The following is an 18,946-nucleotide window of genomic DNA, read 5'->3' as shown; positions in this document are numbered from 1 at the left end:
TATTAAAGGAGTCTTCCAGGACTTATATTGAGAAGTTAGTGGCACTTGCAGCTTTCTCTGGGCCATATGACGTCATATTAATTGGTCAAATGGCTTAGGCACAGCTCAGCCCCATTTAAGGGAATGGGGCTTAACTGCAATACCAAGCACAGCCGCTATCAAATGGACAGCGCTGAGCAGAGAAGGCGGTGGCGTTACTGCGGCACTGGTGCAGGACTTCCACCAATCAGATACTGAACCCTTTTAATGCTTATGTAACTGGGTAGAATATGTGTTACTCACTTGGTACCAGAACAAAACATAGTGCATAGATACAGCAATAGAACTAAGGTGAATGCAGAGATACAGTATCAGAACCAAGCTCAGCACATAAATATATGTCACAACCAAGTTCAGTAGATACAGTCCCATAATCAAGCATAGTACATAAATAGAGTACTAAAAGCAAGCATAGTAGATAGATACAGTATCAGAATCATGCACAGTAATAAGAGATGTACTGTAGCTAAGTTTAGCACATAGATGAAGCCTAGTTTAGCACATATGGTACCAGGGCTACACTTAGTACTGGCTGGACTGGGGAATCCAATACCAAGTCAAAGCAGTCGGAGACAGAATAAACTGTTATATCTAGTAATTCACAGGCTAAATCTCTCTTTGGAGCCATTTTTTTAATATTTTCTTCTTTCTCCAGTCCAGACTTCCATGACTACTTCTCCTGGGCCTTGGCAGAGTCTATCCCCCACAGTTTTTGTATCTACCTGTGTGTGTTTTGGCTGGGGGGTCAGCAGGCGAGGGAGGTAGGCAACAGGAAAAATAAAGCACCTGGGACGAGGGTAGCAGGGATATGTTAGGAAACTAATGGGATGGGGCAGCAAGAACATTAAGACACATGATGGGAGGGGGTCAGCAGGGACAGTGAGGCACCTGGTTAGAGGAGTCAGAAGGGACTTTAAGGCAGTTGGTGGAAAAGGACAGCAAGAACATTAAGGCACTTAGCAGAAGTGTTGGAGACTCCCCTTTGTATAAACTCCAGCTGTGAATGCCCTCCATAGCAAGTAATGTTCTCAAAAGCACTTCCTCCTCATCAACTCTGCTTTACATTAGTCCCCTTTTCCGACTCCCTGCCGTCCGGCTGACAGTTAATGACCACATCAGTTGAGTCTTTTTTGATCTTCTAGCTTTATTACCTTATTGTTATCAATAAGCCTGTGAGGAGTAGAGATGAAGACCTATGGTGTATGGTGAGTGCAGTGTAGTGGAAGTAATTCAGACAGTATGTCCGTGATTCCAGGAAGCCCATTATAGATATTAGATGATATTCTGTCTGGTTCTCTGTGACTAGTACATGTTAAAAAGCACAATTCATATATCTAGTATGTTACACTCCTTTCTGCAGGTTTACAGAAACATTTCTGAGACATTCTAAAGGGTTTTATAAGAGTAAATGAAGCTTTAGGGATAGTTGCTTTATTCCAACCAGGAACAAATGTACCCCCATATACTGTATTACTAGTGATTTAATATAGCATATTTGTGGTATAAAATGTGTTTAGATGTGTCTCTGGAGAGGTTCAGGCTATGCTATGTTGTTGACAGGTTATGTATTAAGGCTACTTTCACACTAGCGGCACAGACCCCTGGCAGGCTGTTCCGTCAGGTGAACAGCCTGTCAGATCCGTCCTGCCGCTAGTGAACGTGTACCCCCGGACTGCTGCTCCGTCCCCATTGACTATAATGGGGGTGGGGCGGAGTTCCGGCGGAGGCACGACCATGGAATAGTGGTTTTACAGAAAGTGGTGTTTCAGAGAAAATATAGCTGTAAAAAGTGTTGAGAAATGTCACTGGGTGGCGGCCCAATGCCTTTTCTCCACCCAGCTAAGCTTCATTGACTGGTCTCCACCTAAGGCCTAGTTCACACGAACGTGTGTGATCCGTGGCCGTATTGCGGCCCGCAAATTACGGGCCGCAATACACGGCCACAGTTCCGTGTGCATTCCGCATCACAGATGCGGACCCATTCACTTCAATGGGTCCGCAAACCCGGAATTGCGGAACGGCCGCACGGAACGGGACCCCTCGGAAGCACTATGGAGTGCTTCCATGGGGGTTGCGTCCCGTACTTCCGTTCCGCAAAAAGATAGGATATGTTCTATCTTTTTGCGGAACGGGCGGATCGCGGACCCATTAAAGTGAATGGGTCCGCGATCCGATGCGGCTGACCTATGGCCGGCGATTGTGCATTGCGGCCCGCAGCACAGGCACGGGTCACACACGTTCGTATGAACTTGGCCTAAGACGTAGGTCTCTGTAATAAGCTAACCTGTCACTATTTCATAGAGCCCATTGTTATGGACACATGGTCCTGCGGAGAGGTTGCCTTTAAAAAGGGATGTCTGTCTGTCTGTCACATCCCTGGTGGACAAATAAACATTTCCTCATTATTAGCAGGTTCTGTTTCTCACAGTAGAGGCATACATGAAATAAAGCATGACGGTACACACGAGGACAGGGAGGAGGGGTGCTCCATGGCGACTAGGTGACAAAAACGGCCCCATGAATAGTGGTAATTTGGTTGTCGGAAAATAGCTCGCAGACATCTACTCCCGGTCTCGGACTGAGTGGGTTAAGATGCCAGATACGTAAAAGGGCTATGTTAGATTTACAGCTGTGGGAAGATTGCATTGTACCCTTGCAGTTGTTTCTGACTACGGTGCTGTAGTCACAACATTATACAGACTGGCTTGCTAATAACTGTAATTAGTCCCCATGTTTGAAGAAACACATCTTTTGTGGTAAAACAAGGAGCCCTGTGTGTAAATCTACGGGTGCTATTACAGCCTCCATAACTGCATGGGCCGCACCTGTACTTGACAAATAGTCAGAATTCACATATAGCTACCACAAACGTGTCATGGCGCACTAATGATCCGTCAGTGCATGTCTGATACTCACCGCCATGGAAATCTGGAAAATCCACCTGCCGAAGGAGACAGTGTTCAGGATCCCATGTGCTTCAAATTCCCTCTCAGTATTTTAAGGGAATATGTCACCTGTATTGTATTCTGCTAGTTAAAACCAGATCATGACACATATCCTTGTATTTATGATTGTACAGTTTTTATTCTATATCCTGGACATGATTATGAGAGCGGCCATCTTGCCTGAGCTGTTCTTAAAGGGCATCTGTCAGCAGATTTGTAGCTATGACACTGTCTGACCTGTTACATGTGCACTTGGCAGCTGAAGACGTCTGTGTTGGTCCCATGTTCATATGTGTCTGCATTGCTGAGAAAAATGATATTCTAATATATGCAAATGAGCCTCTAGGAGCAATGGGGGAGTTGCCATTGCAGAGACAGCTGAGCCCATTGCTCCTAGAGACTCATTTACATATATTAGAATATCATTTTTCTCAGCAATGAGGTCACATATGAACATGGGACCAACACAGACTCCTTCAGCTGCCAAGCGAACATGTAACAGGTCAGCCAGTGTCATAGCTACAAATCTGCTGACAGATGTCCTTTAACAGAATTTACAAAGCATTAAGAAAATTGCTTTCCGTCAGCCCCATTGGCCATAGACACAATGGTCTGGACAAGATCTCATTGATTTCTATGGGAGAGGCATGCTCTGTGCAGAGGTCAGGAGGGAGCTGATAAGCTGTGATATCACCTATTGTGAATGGTGACCAGTACAGGACAGAACAAGAAGTGGAGCCTATTATTATGCTTAGTGGCCATAAGAAACCTGCAGAAATTTATGATTTGTTTTATATATATATATATAGGTAGAGACATGGAAAATGTAATATAACATCACTAAAATTCTCTATAAACGTGAATGTAAACAGTAGGGCATTTTCTGTTGACACAATCCCTTTAAGATATTTCGTCAATACGTTTTTGGAAATACATGTGCATTTATGTCGAATGTTTAAGGTTAATGTTCCAACAATGCATAGATTACCGTAACATCTTGTCAGGGCTAAATTTTGCCTCTCTGACAACCAGAAAACACGTTTTCAGGTATGTGTTAAATCTCAGTGTGGACTGTTAAAGAGCTTGTTCAGGATTAGGACAGCGCTGTCCACAGGTTGTGTGCGGTATTACATTCCTGTTGCCATTGACTTTAATGAAGCTGAGCTGCATATCAGACATGACGCTTACAGTATGGACTGGTGTGATTCTGAAAGAAAGCCCCCTTCTTTTTTTTTTTAATCCTGCACATCCACATTTTTTCCCCTTGGAAGCACATGCTCAGTAACTCTATCCAGCCGTCTGCATCCTCTTGTACACAGGTGGTGGAGCGATTCTTGCTATGGTGCAGACCCGCCAATAGGAATGGTTGCAGTGGAAAAGGCTTCTTCTCATCAGCACTGGACATGTTAGGTCAACTGAGAGGAAATCAGATAAAAGCCATAAGCCATAACTGGTGTGTAGCAATACAGATAGCCAAGGAGTTCTGATATTCATGGGGACCTGGTTCTCCCTGCTGATGTACATAATTTTTCTATAGCAATCATATTATTGTATTTAAACATTAAATTGGTGCTAATATATTCAGTACCTTCTTTACATTATGCATAATTTGTTGTCCTGGGACCAGGGCCGGCGTCAGCACCCGGAATACCCAGGCGAATGCCAGGGCCCACTGTTTCTTAGGGGGCCCACTCCAGCAGTCATGGTCCCTTTATATATCACCCTGTCCCTGCCTAGTATCGAGGAACACGGAGCGTGCTGCTCTCAGCGCGCTCCATGTTCCCTCAGCAGCGCAGGGGAGAGGCTGTGGCCATTGAGCCACCAATGATAATTAACCTTTAATACAGATACAGGAGGCGGGTGCGCAGAATCACATAGCCGGCACCCGACCTCTGCCGCACCTGAGGGGTTAACTGACGCTGATCGCAGCTCCCTGTCAGAGGTCGGGTGCCATCTGTGTGATTCTGCTGCACCCGCCTCCTGTATCTGTATTAAAGGTTCATCATCATTGGTGGCGCAGTGCACCCTCCCCCCCACCCCAGTATTAAAAACATCCGGTTTATATAAGGATAAAGATATGTATGAGTTATATTCAAAGTCCAAAAATGTTCAATAAAACCTGTTGTCTCGGTCAAGCACAAGAACTGTTTAGTCCAAGATTTTAGCAAAATTTTTTGGTTGGTTCCAGTAAAAGTGGATGTGGTGACTAGAAGCGTTCCTTCCCGACAGTCTGCTTATTTAGTGGGGGTGAAGTGCTGCATTTACATGCAACGATCTCCTCCACAGTATGGGGAGGAGTGATCGCTAATTTCATTGTTCGTCCTCAGCGGCATTGTTTCTGGGCAGAAGATCACTGTTTAGACAGCACAGTCTGCTGCCCAGAAATGATCATTTACTTGCAAGCACTAACGATCATTTCACCTGATGAACAAGCGCTTTTCTTATTCATTGGTTGACCCTCTGCATCTTTAGATGGGCAGATTGCTGGGAACGTCCTGAATATCGCCCTGGATAAATCCACCTTAAGTGACCTAGAGCTTTGCTAAAGGGATCTGTCACTAGTTTATGCTGCCCTCAGTTAGGGCAGCAAAAAACTGCTGACGGATTCCATTCAATGGTTTGACCACACTTTTTCATCTCCTGCTTTCTACACTAGCGCGGAAAGCCATAAATGATTACCCTGAAGGCAAGCACTAGACACATCCATTAGTGAAGGACCAGCCATTCACATTCACATTTGCATTGACAGGCTTTTATAGGAAGGAATGCAGAGCGAGCACATCAGAATGAAATGGATTGTGTTTCTAAATGTAGAAAAATCTGGTAATGCTGAAGGAAAACCTGTAAATATATTATGTGTAATGCGCTTAAAGGGTTGTCAGGTCCCCTTTTCTGCCCTCTCTGATGGCAACATAATTAACATGTAAATTCTGAAAAACTACGTATGTGGATTTATATAGTGTTTTTTTGGAACTTACATGTTATACTTAGTAGCGTGTGGCCAGCAAGGCCTCCAATGAGCTGCAGGCTCCTCCTGTCCTCCAGCTGATTGACAGGTTTCTCTATAACATCAGTAAAGTAGAGAAACCTGTCAATCAGCGGAGGAGAGGGACTGCATCTTCCCAGAACCCAGCAGAGTATAACCTGGACCTTCTTAACAACTACTCCAAAAATCCACATCTGACGTCTGTCTCTGCACTTAGAGAGGGCAGCATAACGGACCTGACAGGTTCCCTTTAATGCGGCACAGCCCTCCCGTGGCCAGCATTTTATTCTAATAAAACATCATTGTCTGTTGCCCTTCTTAGTAAGTTGCCATCTCTCTTCTTGTAACTAGGCCATCACAAGACATCAGTTTGGAGGAATTTGATGATGAAGATTTATCAGAAATTACAGATGACTGTGGTATTGGACTAAACTATGACTCAGACCATTGTGACAAGGTAATGTACAATATGGTAATATAGTATAGGAAATGAGAGCAATATTGTCACTCACGTGGCCTGTTAGGACATTTGGGTATCATATGGGGGCCGCTCTAGGGCAGAGAGCTGATAACAAACAGAAGCTGTCCCCTTGGTTGACCCTGACTACCCATGTTATCACTACAGCTGCCAGGCGCAAGTCTAAGCGGGCCAGCTTTTATCCAGTTTTTGAAGCCAAAACCAGGAGTGGATTAAAGTAAAAGTGAGGAAGTATCTGTCCTTAGGATCTCCATCTGATTTAAGCTTCGAAAACTGAATGTGTTAGGCAGCCGCAAAGTTCTAGCCATAATATAGGATGCTGCACTATGATTGCCCTAATTATGTAACTGACTTTTCTTTCAGTATACACTGCCTCACACAGACCCTGTTAAAAATGCTCAAAACAAAATGAAGGTAGCATATGTGACTTTTATAAAAAAAAGTATTGCTTCCAATGACTTTGATGGAAGCATTTTCTGTTTCCACATCAAGATGAAAATTTAATCTTCAAGTATCACATGACTTCAAAATCATCTCATTTAAATGTCCTAAAATTAGGTGCAAAATCTTTCTATTCTTGGTTTCATTTGCTGCCAGACCACTCAGTCAGCTCAGGTGAGATGATTATATAAATGTGTAGGATCATGTGATGTTCATAAAGGTGTAGTAGGATCACCTGATGTTCAGGTATTAGGCTAGGTCTACACGACGACATGTGTTGCGCGACAATAAGTCGCGCGACAGATAGGGCACAACTACACTGCAACATTTATCGCGCAACATTTTGTTGCACCAATGTCGCGCAACAATTTTTATAATGGTATTCTATGGTGCCGCAATGCGACATGAGACATGCTGCGACGCGACAGTCGCAGAAAAATCCATCTCGAATGGATTTTTTGCGAATGTCGCGTCGCAGTCACAGCATGTCGCATGTATCAGTGCGACACCATAGACTATCATTATACAAATTGTCGCACGACATTGGTGCGGCAAAATGTCGCGCGACAAATGTCGTTGTGTAGACCTAGCCTCACCGGTTCAGACAGGCCCATCAAACGTATGCATAAAGTGAAGTCAACTATTAGGGCAAAGGTGTACTGATGTATACAAATTGTATGCTAAAAATACACTCCCCTAGCATAGGTCCAGCTAATAAAATCTATGGGTGCATAAAAGTAGTCATAGACACTAGGCTAAAGTTGACCAACATGGTTGATTTCAACCAAAACAAATTTAGCTAACCATCATCCTCTCTGGAAAGAAGTTAGCCTTGTTTAAAATTTTCCTGTGTTGGTCCATCCACAATATTTCAATGAAAGAACATTCCAAGAAAGATCTTTTGTCCTTTGCCCAATGTCTTTGAAAATGTATGGCCCATGTAACAATCGGTATGGCCAGTATTGACTAAAATGTGTATGGCTGTGTCATGTAACAATTATTTTTGCAACAGTTATTCAATCATCACTTTACCTCTATCCAATACAGTATGTACAGTGCCTTCCAAAGTATTCACCCCCCTTGACTTTTTTTGTATTTGGTTACATTACAGCCTTAAGTTCAATGTTTTGTTAATCTGAATTTTATGTGATGGATCAGAACACAATAGTCTAAGTTGGTGAAGTGAAATGAGAAAAATATATAAATAAAACTATTGTTTAGAAATAGAAAACAGAAAATTGTCATGTGCGTATGTATTCACCCCCTATGTTACAAAGCCCATAAAAAGCTCTGGTGTAACCAATTACCTTCAGAAGTCACATAATTAGTGAAATGATGTCCACCTGTGTGCAATCTAAGTGTCACATGATCTGTCATTACATATACACACCTTTTTTGAAAGGCCCCAGAGGCTGCAACACCTAAGCAAGAGGCATCACTAACCAAACACTGCCATGAAGACCAAGGAACTCTCCAAAAAAGTAAGGGACAATGTTGTTGAGAAGTACAAGTCAGGGTTAGGTCATAAAAAAATATCCAAATCTTTGATGATCCCCAGGAGCACTATCAAATCTAGCAAACCTGCCAAGAGACGGCCGCCCACCAAAACTCACGGACCAGGCAAGGAGGGCATTAATCAGAGAGGCAGCACAGAGACCTAAAGTAACCCTGGAGGAGCTGCAGAGTTCCACAGCAGAGACTGGAGTATCTGTACATAGAACAACAATAAGCCGTACGCTCCATAGAGTTGGGCTTTATGGCAGAGTGGCCAGAAGAAAGCCATTACTTTCAGCTAAAAACAAAAAGGCACGTTGTGAGTTTGCGAAAAGGCATGTGGGAGACTCCCAAAATGTATGGAGGAAGGTGCTCTGGTCTGATGAGACTAAAATTGAACTCTTCGGCCATCAAAGAAAACGCTATGTCTGGCGCAAACCCAACACATCAGATCACCGAAAGAACACTATCCCCACAGTGAAACATGGTGTTGGCAGCATCATGCTGTGGGGATGGGACTGTGAAACTGGTCAGAGTTGAGGGAAAGATGGATGGTGCTAAATACAGGGATATTCTTGAGCAAAACCTTTACCACTCTGTGCGTGATTTGAGGCTAGGACGGAGGTTCACCTTCCAGCAGGACAATGACCCCAAACACACTGCTAAAGCAACACTTGACTGGTTTATGAGGAAACATGTAAATGTGTTGGAATGGCCTAGTTAAAGCCCAGATCTCAATCCAATAGAAAATCTATGGTCAGACTTAAAGATTGATTTCACAAGCGCAAACCATCCAACGTGAAGGAGCTAGAGCAGTTTTGCAAGGAGGAATGGACAAAAATCCCAGTGGTAAGATGTGGCAAGCTCATAGAGAGTTATCCATAGCAACTTGGAGCTGTGATTGCCGCAAAAGGTGGCTCTACAAAGTATTGACTTTAGGAGGGTGAATAGTTATGCACATTGACTTTTTCTGTTATTTTGTCCTATTTGTTGTTTGCTTTACAATAAATAAAAAAATAACATCTTCAAAGTTGTGGGTATGTTCTGTAAATTAAATGATGCAAACCCTCAAACAATCCATGTTAATTCCAGGTTGTGAGGCACCAAAACATGAAAAAAGTCAGGGGGTGGGGTGGGGGGTGGTGGTGAATACTTTTGCAAGGCACTGTATGGCCAAGTGTACACAGCATATTCAATAAGTGAAGATCTCCAATGTAGTGTGAATCTAGCATAAGTGAGTTTCACCTAAGAATTCAGCTCAAAGAGGTTCTCTGGGAATAAAGAAAATGAAAATACTTAAATATTACTTTATTATAAATAGCGTTGAGCAAATTGAAGTAAAACTAATTGACCTCAGAATTTCAGGAAAAACTTGATTCACCATGAAGCTGAATTTCCTGGTGCTTCGTGGTAACAAATAAATTTTTCCTGAAATGGCGGTAAAAAAGTAAAAAAATACATACTGTACTTACCTCATCCATTTGTTTGCGGAGAGGCTTTTGTCACCATCTTGATTGAAGAAAACTCACTAAATCTTTCACGCTTCCATGTGATGTCATCATGCTGCCCAGGCGCTGTGATGTCATCAGTAATAAAGTCACTGCATCTGCCCAGGGTAATGACTTGGTAACTACATCTCACCAGTGTGCAAGAGATTTTGCACGTTTTCTTCAATCAAGATGGCCATGACGGCAAATGATTGAGGTATGTATTTTTATTTTTTTTAAACCCTGATTAACCCCTGAAAAGCCTTAATGTGACTGTCAGATGCTGCGATCAGGGTTGAATGCAGCATCTGAGGGGTTCAATGAAGGCGGCGGCACAATTGCTGTTCCCTGTCATTGGGTCTGCTACATACAATGGAATGTTAACAATGGAATGTTATTCATGACTTAGTAATTTGTCACAAATCAAATTTCTTTATGAACTTTGGTAAAGTAGCTGAATTGAATTTTTGCAAACTTCGCTCATCTCTAATTATTCCCAAATACCTTTCATTAGGTAAAATGGCTTGTTTGTCTAGGGAGAAATCATTATGAGAAATAAAATGGCCGCCGTCCTATTAGTACACACAGAATTTGTCTTAATCACACAGGAGGACAAGTTACTTCAGGACTGAGGTAAAAAGCTGCCTCGTCCTCCCCTCTGGTCTACTTGTCAGGAATTATGATCCTGAATACAGCTAATCTGTAGTTGCATCTCTGTGGGAATGGAGTTCATGAGGAGACATGAAGTACAAAGAGGACGGACCGGACAGACTGTAGTAATGTGGGGCTGTGGTAATGGAGACTGCATACAAGAGCTGCTGCTCATCAGCCACATGCCCACCTCTTCGCTGTACTTCATGTCTTCTCATGTCAACTCCATTCCTACAGAGATTCAGCTGAAGATCTTACCAGCTGTATTCAGGATTATAATCCCTGACAAGTAGAGAGGAGGGTGAGGCAGCTCTTAACCTCAGCGTTGTGAAGTAACTTGTCCTCCTGTGTGATTAGGACAGATTTTATGTGTACTAATAGGACGGCAGCCATTTTATTTCTCCTAATGATTGCTCCCCAGACAAAACAAGACATTATAACTAATGAAAAGTATTTGGGAATATATTTATAATAAAGTAATATTTAAGTATTTTTAGTCATTTTATTTTCTTAATTCCTGGAACCCCTTTAACGGGTTATACTAGTTTCAGACATTGGTGCCATATCACTAGGATATGCCACCAATGACCTCTGGGGCCTGCTTCTCTTTCCAGAATGGGTCCCCAAAATGAAGGAGCACGCACCATGCATTCACCACCATGGGAGCTCCGAAAACGCTTGCTCGGCTATTTCCAGCAGTCCCACAACAGTGAATGGAAACGTGGCCGTGCATGCGCGATGCGCTCTTTATTCACCACTATGGGACTTCCGAAAATAGCTGATCTCATTTGCTTGGCTATTTTTGGAATTTCCAAAGCAGTTAATAGAAAACATACTGTGCATGTGCAGTGTGCTCTCCTTAACGTTGATCTAGCGGTCTGCCACCAATGTCTGAGATGGGAATACCTCTCGAAATTCCTCATGATCATACCTGTTGTGTGTATTTTGTTGGCAATGCCTGCATTGCAGTTTGATTTAAGACTATATACAACTGCCCACCAACAGACTGGGAACTTAAAGTGGCCCTGGAAAGAATAAAATAAAAGTGGCTCTATGTTGTAGGAGTATCCAAATTGACAAAAGGCTGAGCAACACAAATAGTACCATAGCGCAAAATACTGTCCCATCAGAAACATATACCACAGAGCAGCACAATATACTGCCCCAAAAACTGTCCTTCAGTTGTGGCCACCATTAGATGCCATTTTCTGTCCTCCTCCAGTTGTGTCTGATTAAGATATGGAGTATGGGGCTAGGAGCTGAGATGTGAGCCACAGCAGGTGAATTCAGGAGGACATGTGCGATCTCTGACTGGGTACATGAGTTTCTGATTCTCAAAGGATTAATTACCCCTGAGAGCTCATTTTGTACCTGGCCAGCAGCAAAGAGGAGGGCTCAGGTGGCCCCCTGGGCATCGGCCCACCGGGAAATTTCCCTGTAAGATCTATGGCCAATCCGCCCCTGCAACTGCCATTTGTCAAGGTCACCTAAATGTAACTTTCTTGAATCTAGTGTTAATTGCTGCACTCTATCAGGCCAGATAGCTTTTTTTTAATTAATTACACAGCCTAAGATTCCATTTTTATGTGAGTAGATTATCATAATCAGCTTATTGCAAGACGCGATTAAAGAACTTGAGAGTATTATGGCTGAAAATTCAGTGTCATCATTTTAATCTGATTTTCTCAGTGTAGTATAGTAGTACTTCTAGTTAGTCGTCATCTAGAGACTTTTTTCATGTATTTGTACAAATCATGTCTGAATGATAAAATACATTTTGCACTGCTTTCTTTCGGTAATTTATACTGTAATCCTCCTGAAATTCCTTTGTATTCCTTAATTGAAATAGTCACTAATGAATATTCATTAGATGCTCCACCCTTGTCCACACCTCTTAGAATATAGAATTAAACAGCTTCCTCTACATTATGATAGCTGCTTGTCAGTTGGCCTCAGATTCACTAAACAAAAATGAACTTGAGACAATCCCTTTGAGAGTCAGACATGCCCCTCAGACTCTTTTGACTCTTTTTGTGGGGAATAACAATATAGCTATTATACATACCATATCTTTAATTATAGCTATTTATGCTGCTGTTTTAATTTTCTTACGCTAGGTGGTGAGGGCCCCATTTTATTTTGCTACAGGGCATTATTAATTATAGCTACGCTCCTGTCTTAAGGCTTTGTACTCTATCTTTGCAACCATAATTTTTTGTCCCAATCCATCCATGTTTAAAAAACAGTTACCTGATTAAAAATGTAATGTTTCTATAGCTCCTAATGGACCTTACTGTCTCCATGGACACAGACAACAAACAAACAAACCCTGTGTAGTCAGATCCTTTAGTAATACTCTTTTCAATATGTCCCCTACTTCTAGTTATCTTAGGGCTCATGCACACGACAGTATGGCTTTTTCAGTGTTTTGCAGTCCATTTTTTATGGATCCGTTGTTCCGTTTTTTGTTTCCGTTGTGTTTCCGTTTCCTTTCCGTTTTTCCGTATGCCATATACAGTATACAGTAATTACATAGAAAAAATTTGGCTGGGCCTAACATTTCAATAGATGGTTCCACAAAAAAGGACCGGTACGGAAGACATATGGATGCATTTCCGTATGTGTTCCGTTTTTTTTTGCGGACCCATTGACTTGAATGGAGCCAAGCACCGTGATTTGCGGACAAGAATAGGACATGTTCTATCTTTTCACGGTACGGAAATACGGAAATACTGAAATGGAATGCACACGGAAACACTTCAGTTTATTTTGCTGAACCATTGAAATGAATGGTTCAGTATACTGTATGTACCACATACTGAACTCAAAAAACGGCCACTATACTGAATGCAAAATACTGTCGTGTGCATGAGCCCTTAGCAAATGTATCCTAGCTAGTAGGTGTAGATGAAAGACAGGAGCATCACACAGCACAATTTTTTGATGTCTGTTACCTTTGAGACATATATAAGGTCTGCCTAGCGGAAGGAACCTAACAGTTTAGGACCCTTTACACTGTCAGAGAATCAGCCAGATAAACGCTAACAAGCGTGTGTAAGAAAGCTCATTAGTGATCTGCCAGTGTAAGGCTACATGCACACGACCTCCCCGTGTTTTATGGTCCGCAAAACACAGATGCCGGCCGTGTGTGTTCCGCAATTTGCAGAATAGAACAGGCCACCCATTATAGAAATGCCTGTTCTTGTCCACAAAATGGACAAGAATAGGACATGTTAAATTTTTTTGCGGGGCCACGGAACAGGGCAATGGATGCAAACAGCACAGGGAGTACTGTCTGCATCTTTTGCGGCCCCATTAAAGTGAATGGGTCCAAATCCAAGCTGCATAAAATGCATCTCGGATGCGGACCAAAACAACGGTCATGTGCATAAAGCCTGAAGGTGTTGCAGATTTCCCAATGAACGAGCAAAACAGTTGTTCAAGCCTCATGCAGACGTCCGTGAGACACGGTCTGTGAGATACCGGACTGGCATTGCAGGAGCGCACGGCGTCATAGCAACCAATGACGCCATGTGCTCCTGCAATGCCAGTCCGGTATCTCACGGACCGTGTTCCATGGACCTCTGCATGAGGCTCCATGGAGTAATATAATAGCATGTGCGGTCAACTTCTAAACTCTGCTGCTGGCAAACAATGATTATGTATGGGTACAGACAATAGTAATAGCAATCACTCCTCCACAGTATGTAAATGCAGCTCTCTCCTCCACTGACGAGCAGACGATTGTCAGGAATCTACTAAATCTAGAAGTGTAAAGGGGCCTTATGACGTTTTTAATAAAGACAATTTTCATTTTTAATTTGAGATGCATTTAAGAGATTTTTCCATATTTCTATTATATGCCATCACTTTATGATTGGTGGTTGTATGACAAATTGAAATTTCATGACCATGTGGGGTGTGACCTCTGGGCTTACACCCATCCTGAGAATGAAGGGGGTGCAGCACGGTGACCCCTTTACTGTTTTTCTCCTGTACCGCAGTTTTCCGGCCACCTGCTATGCGGGGATCTGCAGAACGACCCCATTCAAGTTAATGCAGCAGAGGCGGTCTTAGTAAATGTCCCCCATAGTGTATTTCTCATACACTCCATTGCTAATGCATTAGAGTGTATGAGAGAAGCAATCTAATGATTGCTTGCTATACAAAGTGTGAACAAAATGTTTTGAAAAATAAAAAACAAAAAATATGCAAACAATAAAAAAAATACACATCATGAACATCGCCAAAATAGAAAAATATTTTTCCCATACGACAAACTGCAAAATGGGAAAAAATTGTCAAAATGGGCGATTTGCCATTTTTGGGTTGCTTCACTTTTCACAAAAAAAATAAACAAAAAGTGATCAAAAAGTCGTACACACCCCAAAATGGTATCATTGAGAAGTACAGATCTGAACACATAACTACAAAAAAGTTATAGGGGACAGAATATGGCACAGCTCACACAGCTCTGAACACACAACTACAAAAAAGTTATAGGGGACATAATATGTCAATGAAAGGGAATTTTTATTTATTTCATTTTTTTTTTTCATTATTAAAACGCAAAAAGAACTATACATATGTCGTTCTGACCTGGAGAATAAAAGTAACAGGACGGTTTTACTGCATAGGAAATGTAAAACAAAACCCATAAAACTGTGGCGGAATGGTATTTTTTAAAATAATTCCACCCCTTTTGGAATTTTTCCCCGCTTTCCACCACATTTTCTGTAATTGTAAATGTTGGCATCTTCTCCCGAAAAAAGCAAGCCCTCATACAACTATGTGAACGATGATGCCACTATGCACATTACGTGCAGATTTCCTGCTCAGATTTTTGTATGGAAATATGCAGCGTAATATATCACTAGCTAAGTAGATGACATTTTCAAAATCTCATCTACACGATGTGGTGTGCAGTGTGTCAATGGTTTGCGCATATTTTCAGTGCTGATTTCACCGTATGCAAATTTTGGTGCACCAAGAAATCTGCACAAATATCTGCATGGAAATTCTACAGATACTATGTTGCCATGTGCATATACAGTGGATATAAAAAGTCAACACACCCCTGTTAAAATGTCAGGTTTCTGTGCTGTAAAAAAATTTGACAAAGTTAAATCATTTCAGAACTTTTTCCACCTTTAATGTGACCTATAAACTGTACCACTCAATAGGAAAACAAACTGAAATCTTTTAGGTGGAGGGAAGAAAACAAAAAAAAACTAAAGTAATGTGGTTGCATAAGTGTGCACACCCTCTTATAACTGGGGATGTAGCTGTGTTCAGAAATAAGCAATCACATTCAAAATCATGTTAAATAGGAGTCAGCATACACCTGCCATCATTTAAAATGCCTCCGATTAACCCCAAATAAAGTTCAGCTGCTCTAGTTGGTCTTTTCTGAAATTTTCTTAGTCTCATCCCACAGCAAAAGCCATGGTCCACAGAGAGCTTCCAAAGCATTAGAGGGATCTAATTGTTAAAAGGTATCATTTAGGAGAAGGGTACAAAAGAATTTCCAAGGCATTAGATATACCATGGAACACAGTGAAGACAGTCATCATCAAGTGGAGAAAATATGGCACAACAGTGACATTACCAAGAACTGGACGTACCTCCAAAATGGATAAAAAGACGAGAAGAAAACTGGTCTGGGAGGCTACCAAGAGGCCTACAGCAACATTAATGGAGCTGCAGGAATATCTGGCAAGTACTGGCTGTGTGGTACATGTGACAACAATCTCCCGTATTCTTCATATGTCTGGGCTATGGGGTAGAGTGGCAAGACGAAAGCCTTTTCTTACGAAGAAAAACATCCAAGCCAGGCTACATTTTGCAAAAACACATCTGAAGTCTCCCCAAAGCATGTGGGAAAAGGTGTTATGGTCTGATGAAACCAAGGTTGAACTTTTTGGCATAATTCCAAAAGATATGTTTGGCCCAAAAACAACACTGCGCATCACCAAAAGAACACCATACCCACAGTGAAGCATGGTGGTGGCAGCATCATACCAAGGGGCTGTTTTTCTTCAGCTGGAACTGGGGCCTTAGTTAAAGAGGACCTTTCACTAGAATATAAAATCTAAACTAAGTATACAGACATGTAGAGCGGCGCCCAGGGATCCCCCTGCACTTACTATTATCCCTGGGCGCCGCTCCGTTCTCCCGGTATAGCCTCTGGTATCTTCACATGTTAGGCTCCACCCAGGGGAACCTGCCGGCGTCTCTTTCTCCAATGCTGTAGCGCTGGCCAATCACAGCGCTCAGCTCATAGCCTGAGAGGTTTTTTTTTCTCTCAGGCTATGACCTGAGCGCTGCGATTGGCCAGCGCTACAGCATGGGAGAAGGAGACGTCGGCAGGTTCCACTGGGTGGAGCCTAACATGTGAAGATACCGGAGCCTATACCGGGAGAACGGAGCGGTGCCCAGGTATAATAGTAAGTGCAGGGAGATCCCTGGGCGCCGCTCTACATGTCTGTATAGTTAGTTTAGATTTTTTAATCTAGTGAAAGGTCCTCTTTAAGCTAGAGGGAATTATGAACAGTTCCAAATACCAGTCAATATTGGCACAAAACCTTCAGGCTTCTGCTAGAAAGCTGAACATGAAGAGGAACTTCATCTTTCAGCATGACAACGACCCAAAGCATACATCCAAATCAACAAAATAATGGCTTCACCAGAAGAAGATTTAAGTTTTGGAATGGCCCAGCAAGAGCCCAGACCTGAATCTGTGGGGTGATCTGAAGAGGATTGCGCACACGAGATGCCCTCGCAATCTGAGTACTGTAATAAAATCAAAAGGTGCTTCAACAAAGTATTAGTTTGCACACTTATGCAACCATATTATTTTATTTTTATATTTTTTCTCTCTACCTAAAAGATTTCAGTTCGTTTTTCAATTGAGTCGTACAGTTTATAGGTCACATTAAAGGTGGAAAAAGTTCTGAAATTATTTATCTTTGTCTAATTTTTTTACATCACAGAAACCTGACATTTTAACAGGGGTGAGTTTTTTCCTAATAGTTTTGCCAAAATGCCTAATAAAACACTTATATAGACTGTGCCATATTGCTTTTAAAGCGGTTGGCCACTGGCTAATTAGCATATTATACAAGTTTGTTTTTCTCAATAACGGCGGTACGCAGTGAAATGGCACTAATATACAAACCGGATTCCAAAAAAGTTGGGACACTATACAAATCGTGAATAAAAACTGAATGCAATGATGTGCAGGTGCCAACTTCTAATATTTTATTCAGAATAGAACATAAATCACGGAACAAAAGTTTAAACCGAGAAAATGTACCATTTTAAGGGAAAAATATGTTGAATCAGAATTTCATGGTGTCAACAAATCCCCAAAAAGTTGGGACAAGGCCATTTTCACGACTGTGTGGCATCTCCCCTTCTTCTTACAACACTCAACAGACGTCTGGGGACTGAGGAGACCAGTTTCTCAAGTTTAGAAATAGGAATGCTCTCCCATTCTTGTCTAATACAGGCCTCTAACTGTTCAATCGTCTTGGGCCTTCTTTGTTGCACCTTCCTCTTTATGATGCGCCAAATGTTCTCTATAGGTGAAAGATCTGGACTGCAGACTGGCCATTTCAGTACCCGGATCCTTCTCCTACGCAGCCATGATGTTGTGATTGATGCAGAATGTGGTCTGGCATTATCTTGTTGAAAAATGCAGGGTCTTCCCTGAAAGAGATGACGTCTGGATGGGAGCATATGTTGTTCTATAACCTGAATATATTTTTCTGCATTGATGGTGCCTTTCCAGACATGCAAGCTGCCCATGCCACATGCACTCATGCAACCCCATACCATCAGAGATGCAGGCTTTTGAACTGAGCGTTGATAACAACTTGGGTTGTCCTTGTCCTCTTTGTTCCGGATGACATGGCGTCCCAGATTTCCAAAAAGAACTTCGAATCGTGACTCGTCTGACCACAGAACAGTCTTCCATTTTGCCACACTCCATTTTAAATGATCCCTGGCCCAGTGAAAACGCCTGAGTTTGTGGATCTTGCTTAGAAATGGCTTCTTCTTTGCACTGTAGAGTTTCAGCTGGCAACGGCGGATGGCACGGTGGATTGTGTTCACTGACAATGGTTTCTGGAAGTATTCCTGAGCCCATTCTGTGATTTCCTTTACAGTAGCATTCCTTTTTGTGGTGCAGTGTCATTTAAGGGCCCGGAGATCACGGGCATCCAGTATGGTTTTACGGCCTTGACCCTTACGCACAGAGATTGTTCCAGATTCTCTGATCTTTTGATGATGTTATGCACAGTGGATGATGATAGATGCAAAGTCTTTGCAATTTTTCGCTGGGTAACACCTTTCTGATATTGCTCCACTATCTTTCTGCGCAACATTGTGGGAATTGGTGATCCTCTACCCATCTTGGCTTCTG

General features: G+C 42.2%; 1 protein-coding gene across 1 annotated transcript in view; it reads left to right on the top strand.

The window, feature by feature from the left end:
• The window catches only part of MAPK8IP2 (mitogen-activated protein kinase 8 interacting protein 2), an 87,791-nt gene that overhangs the window by 27,034 nt on the left and 41,811 nt on the right, over positions 1–18,946 (top strand). The window contains exon 2 of the mRNA XM_040415756.1: positions 6,322–6,427. Within this exon, the coding sequence (XP_040271690.1) occupies positions 6,322–6,427 (106 nt within the window). The remainder of the gene's footprint in view (positions 1–6,321; positions 6,428–18,946) is intronic.

This window comes from Bufo bufo, chromosome 1, assembly GCF_905171765.1.
Source record: "Bufo bufo chromosome 1, aBufBuf1.1, whole genome shotgun sequence".
NCBI lineage: Eukaryota > Metazoa > Chordata > Amphibia > Anura > Bufonidae > Bufo > Bufo bufo.
The sequence above is the reverse complement of the archived record's forward strand: the minus strand, read 5'-3'. Positions and strand labels throughout refer to the sequence as shown.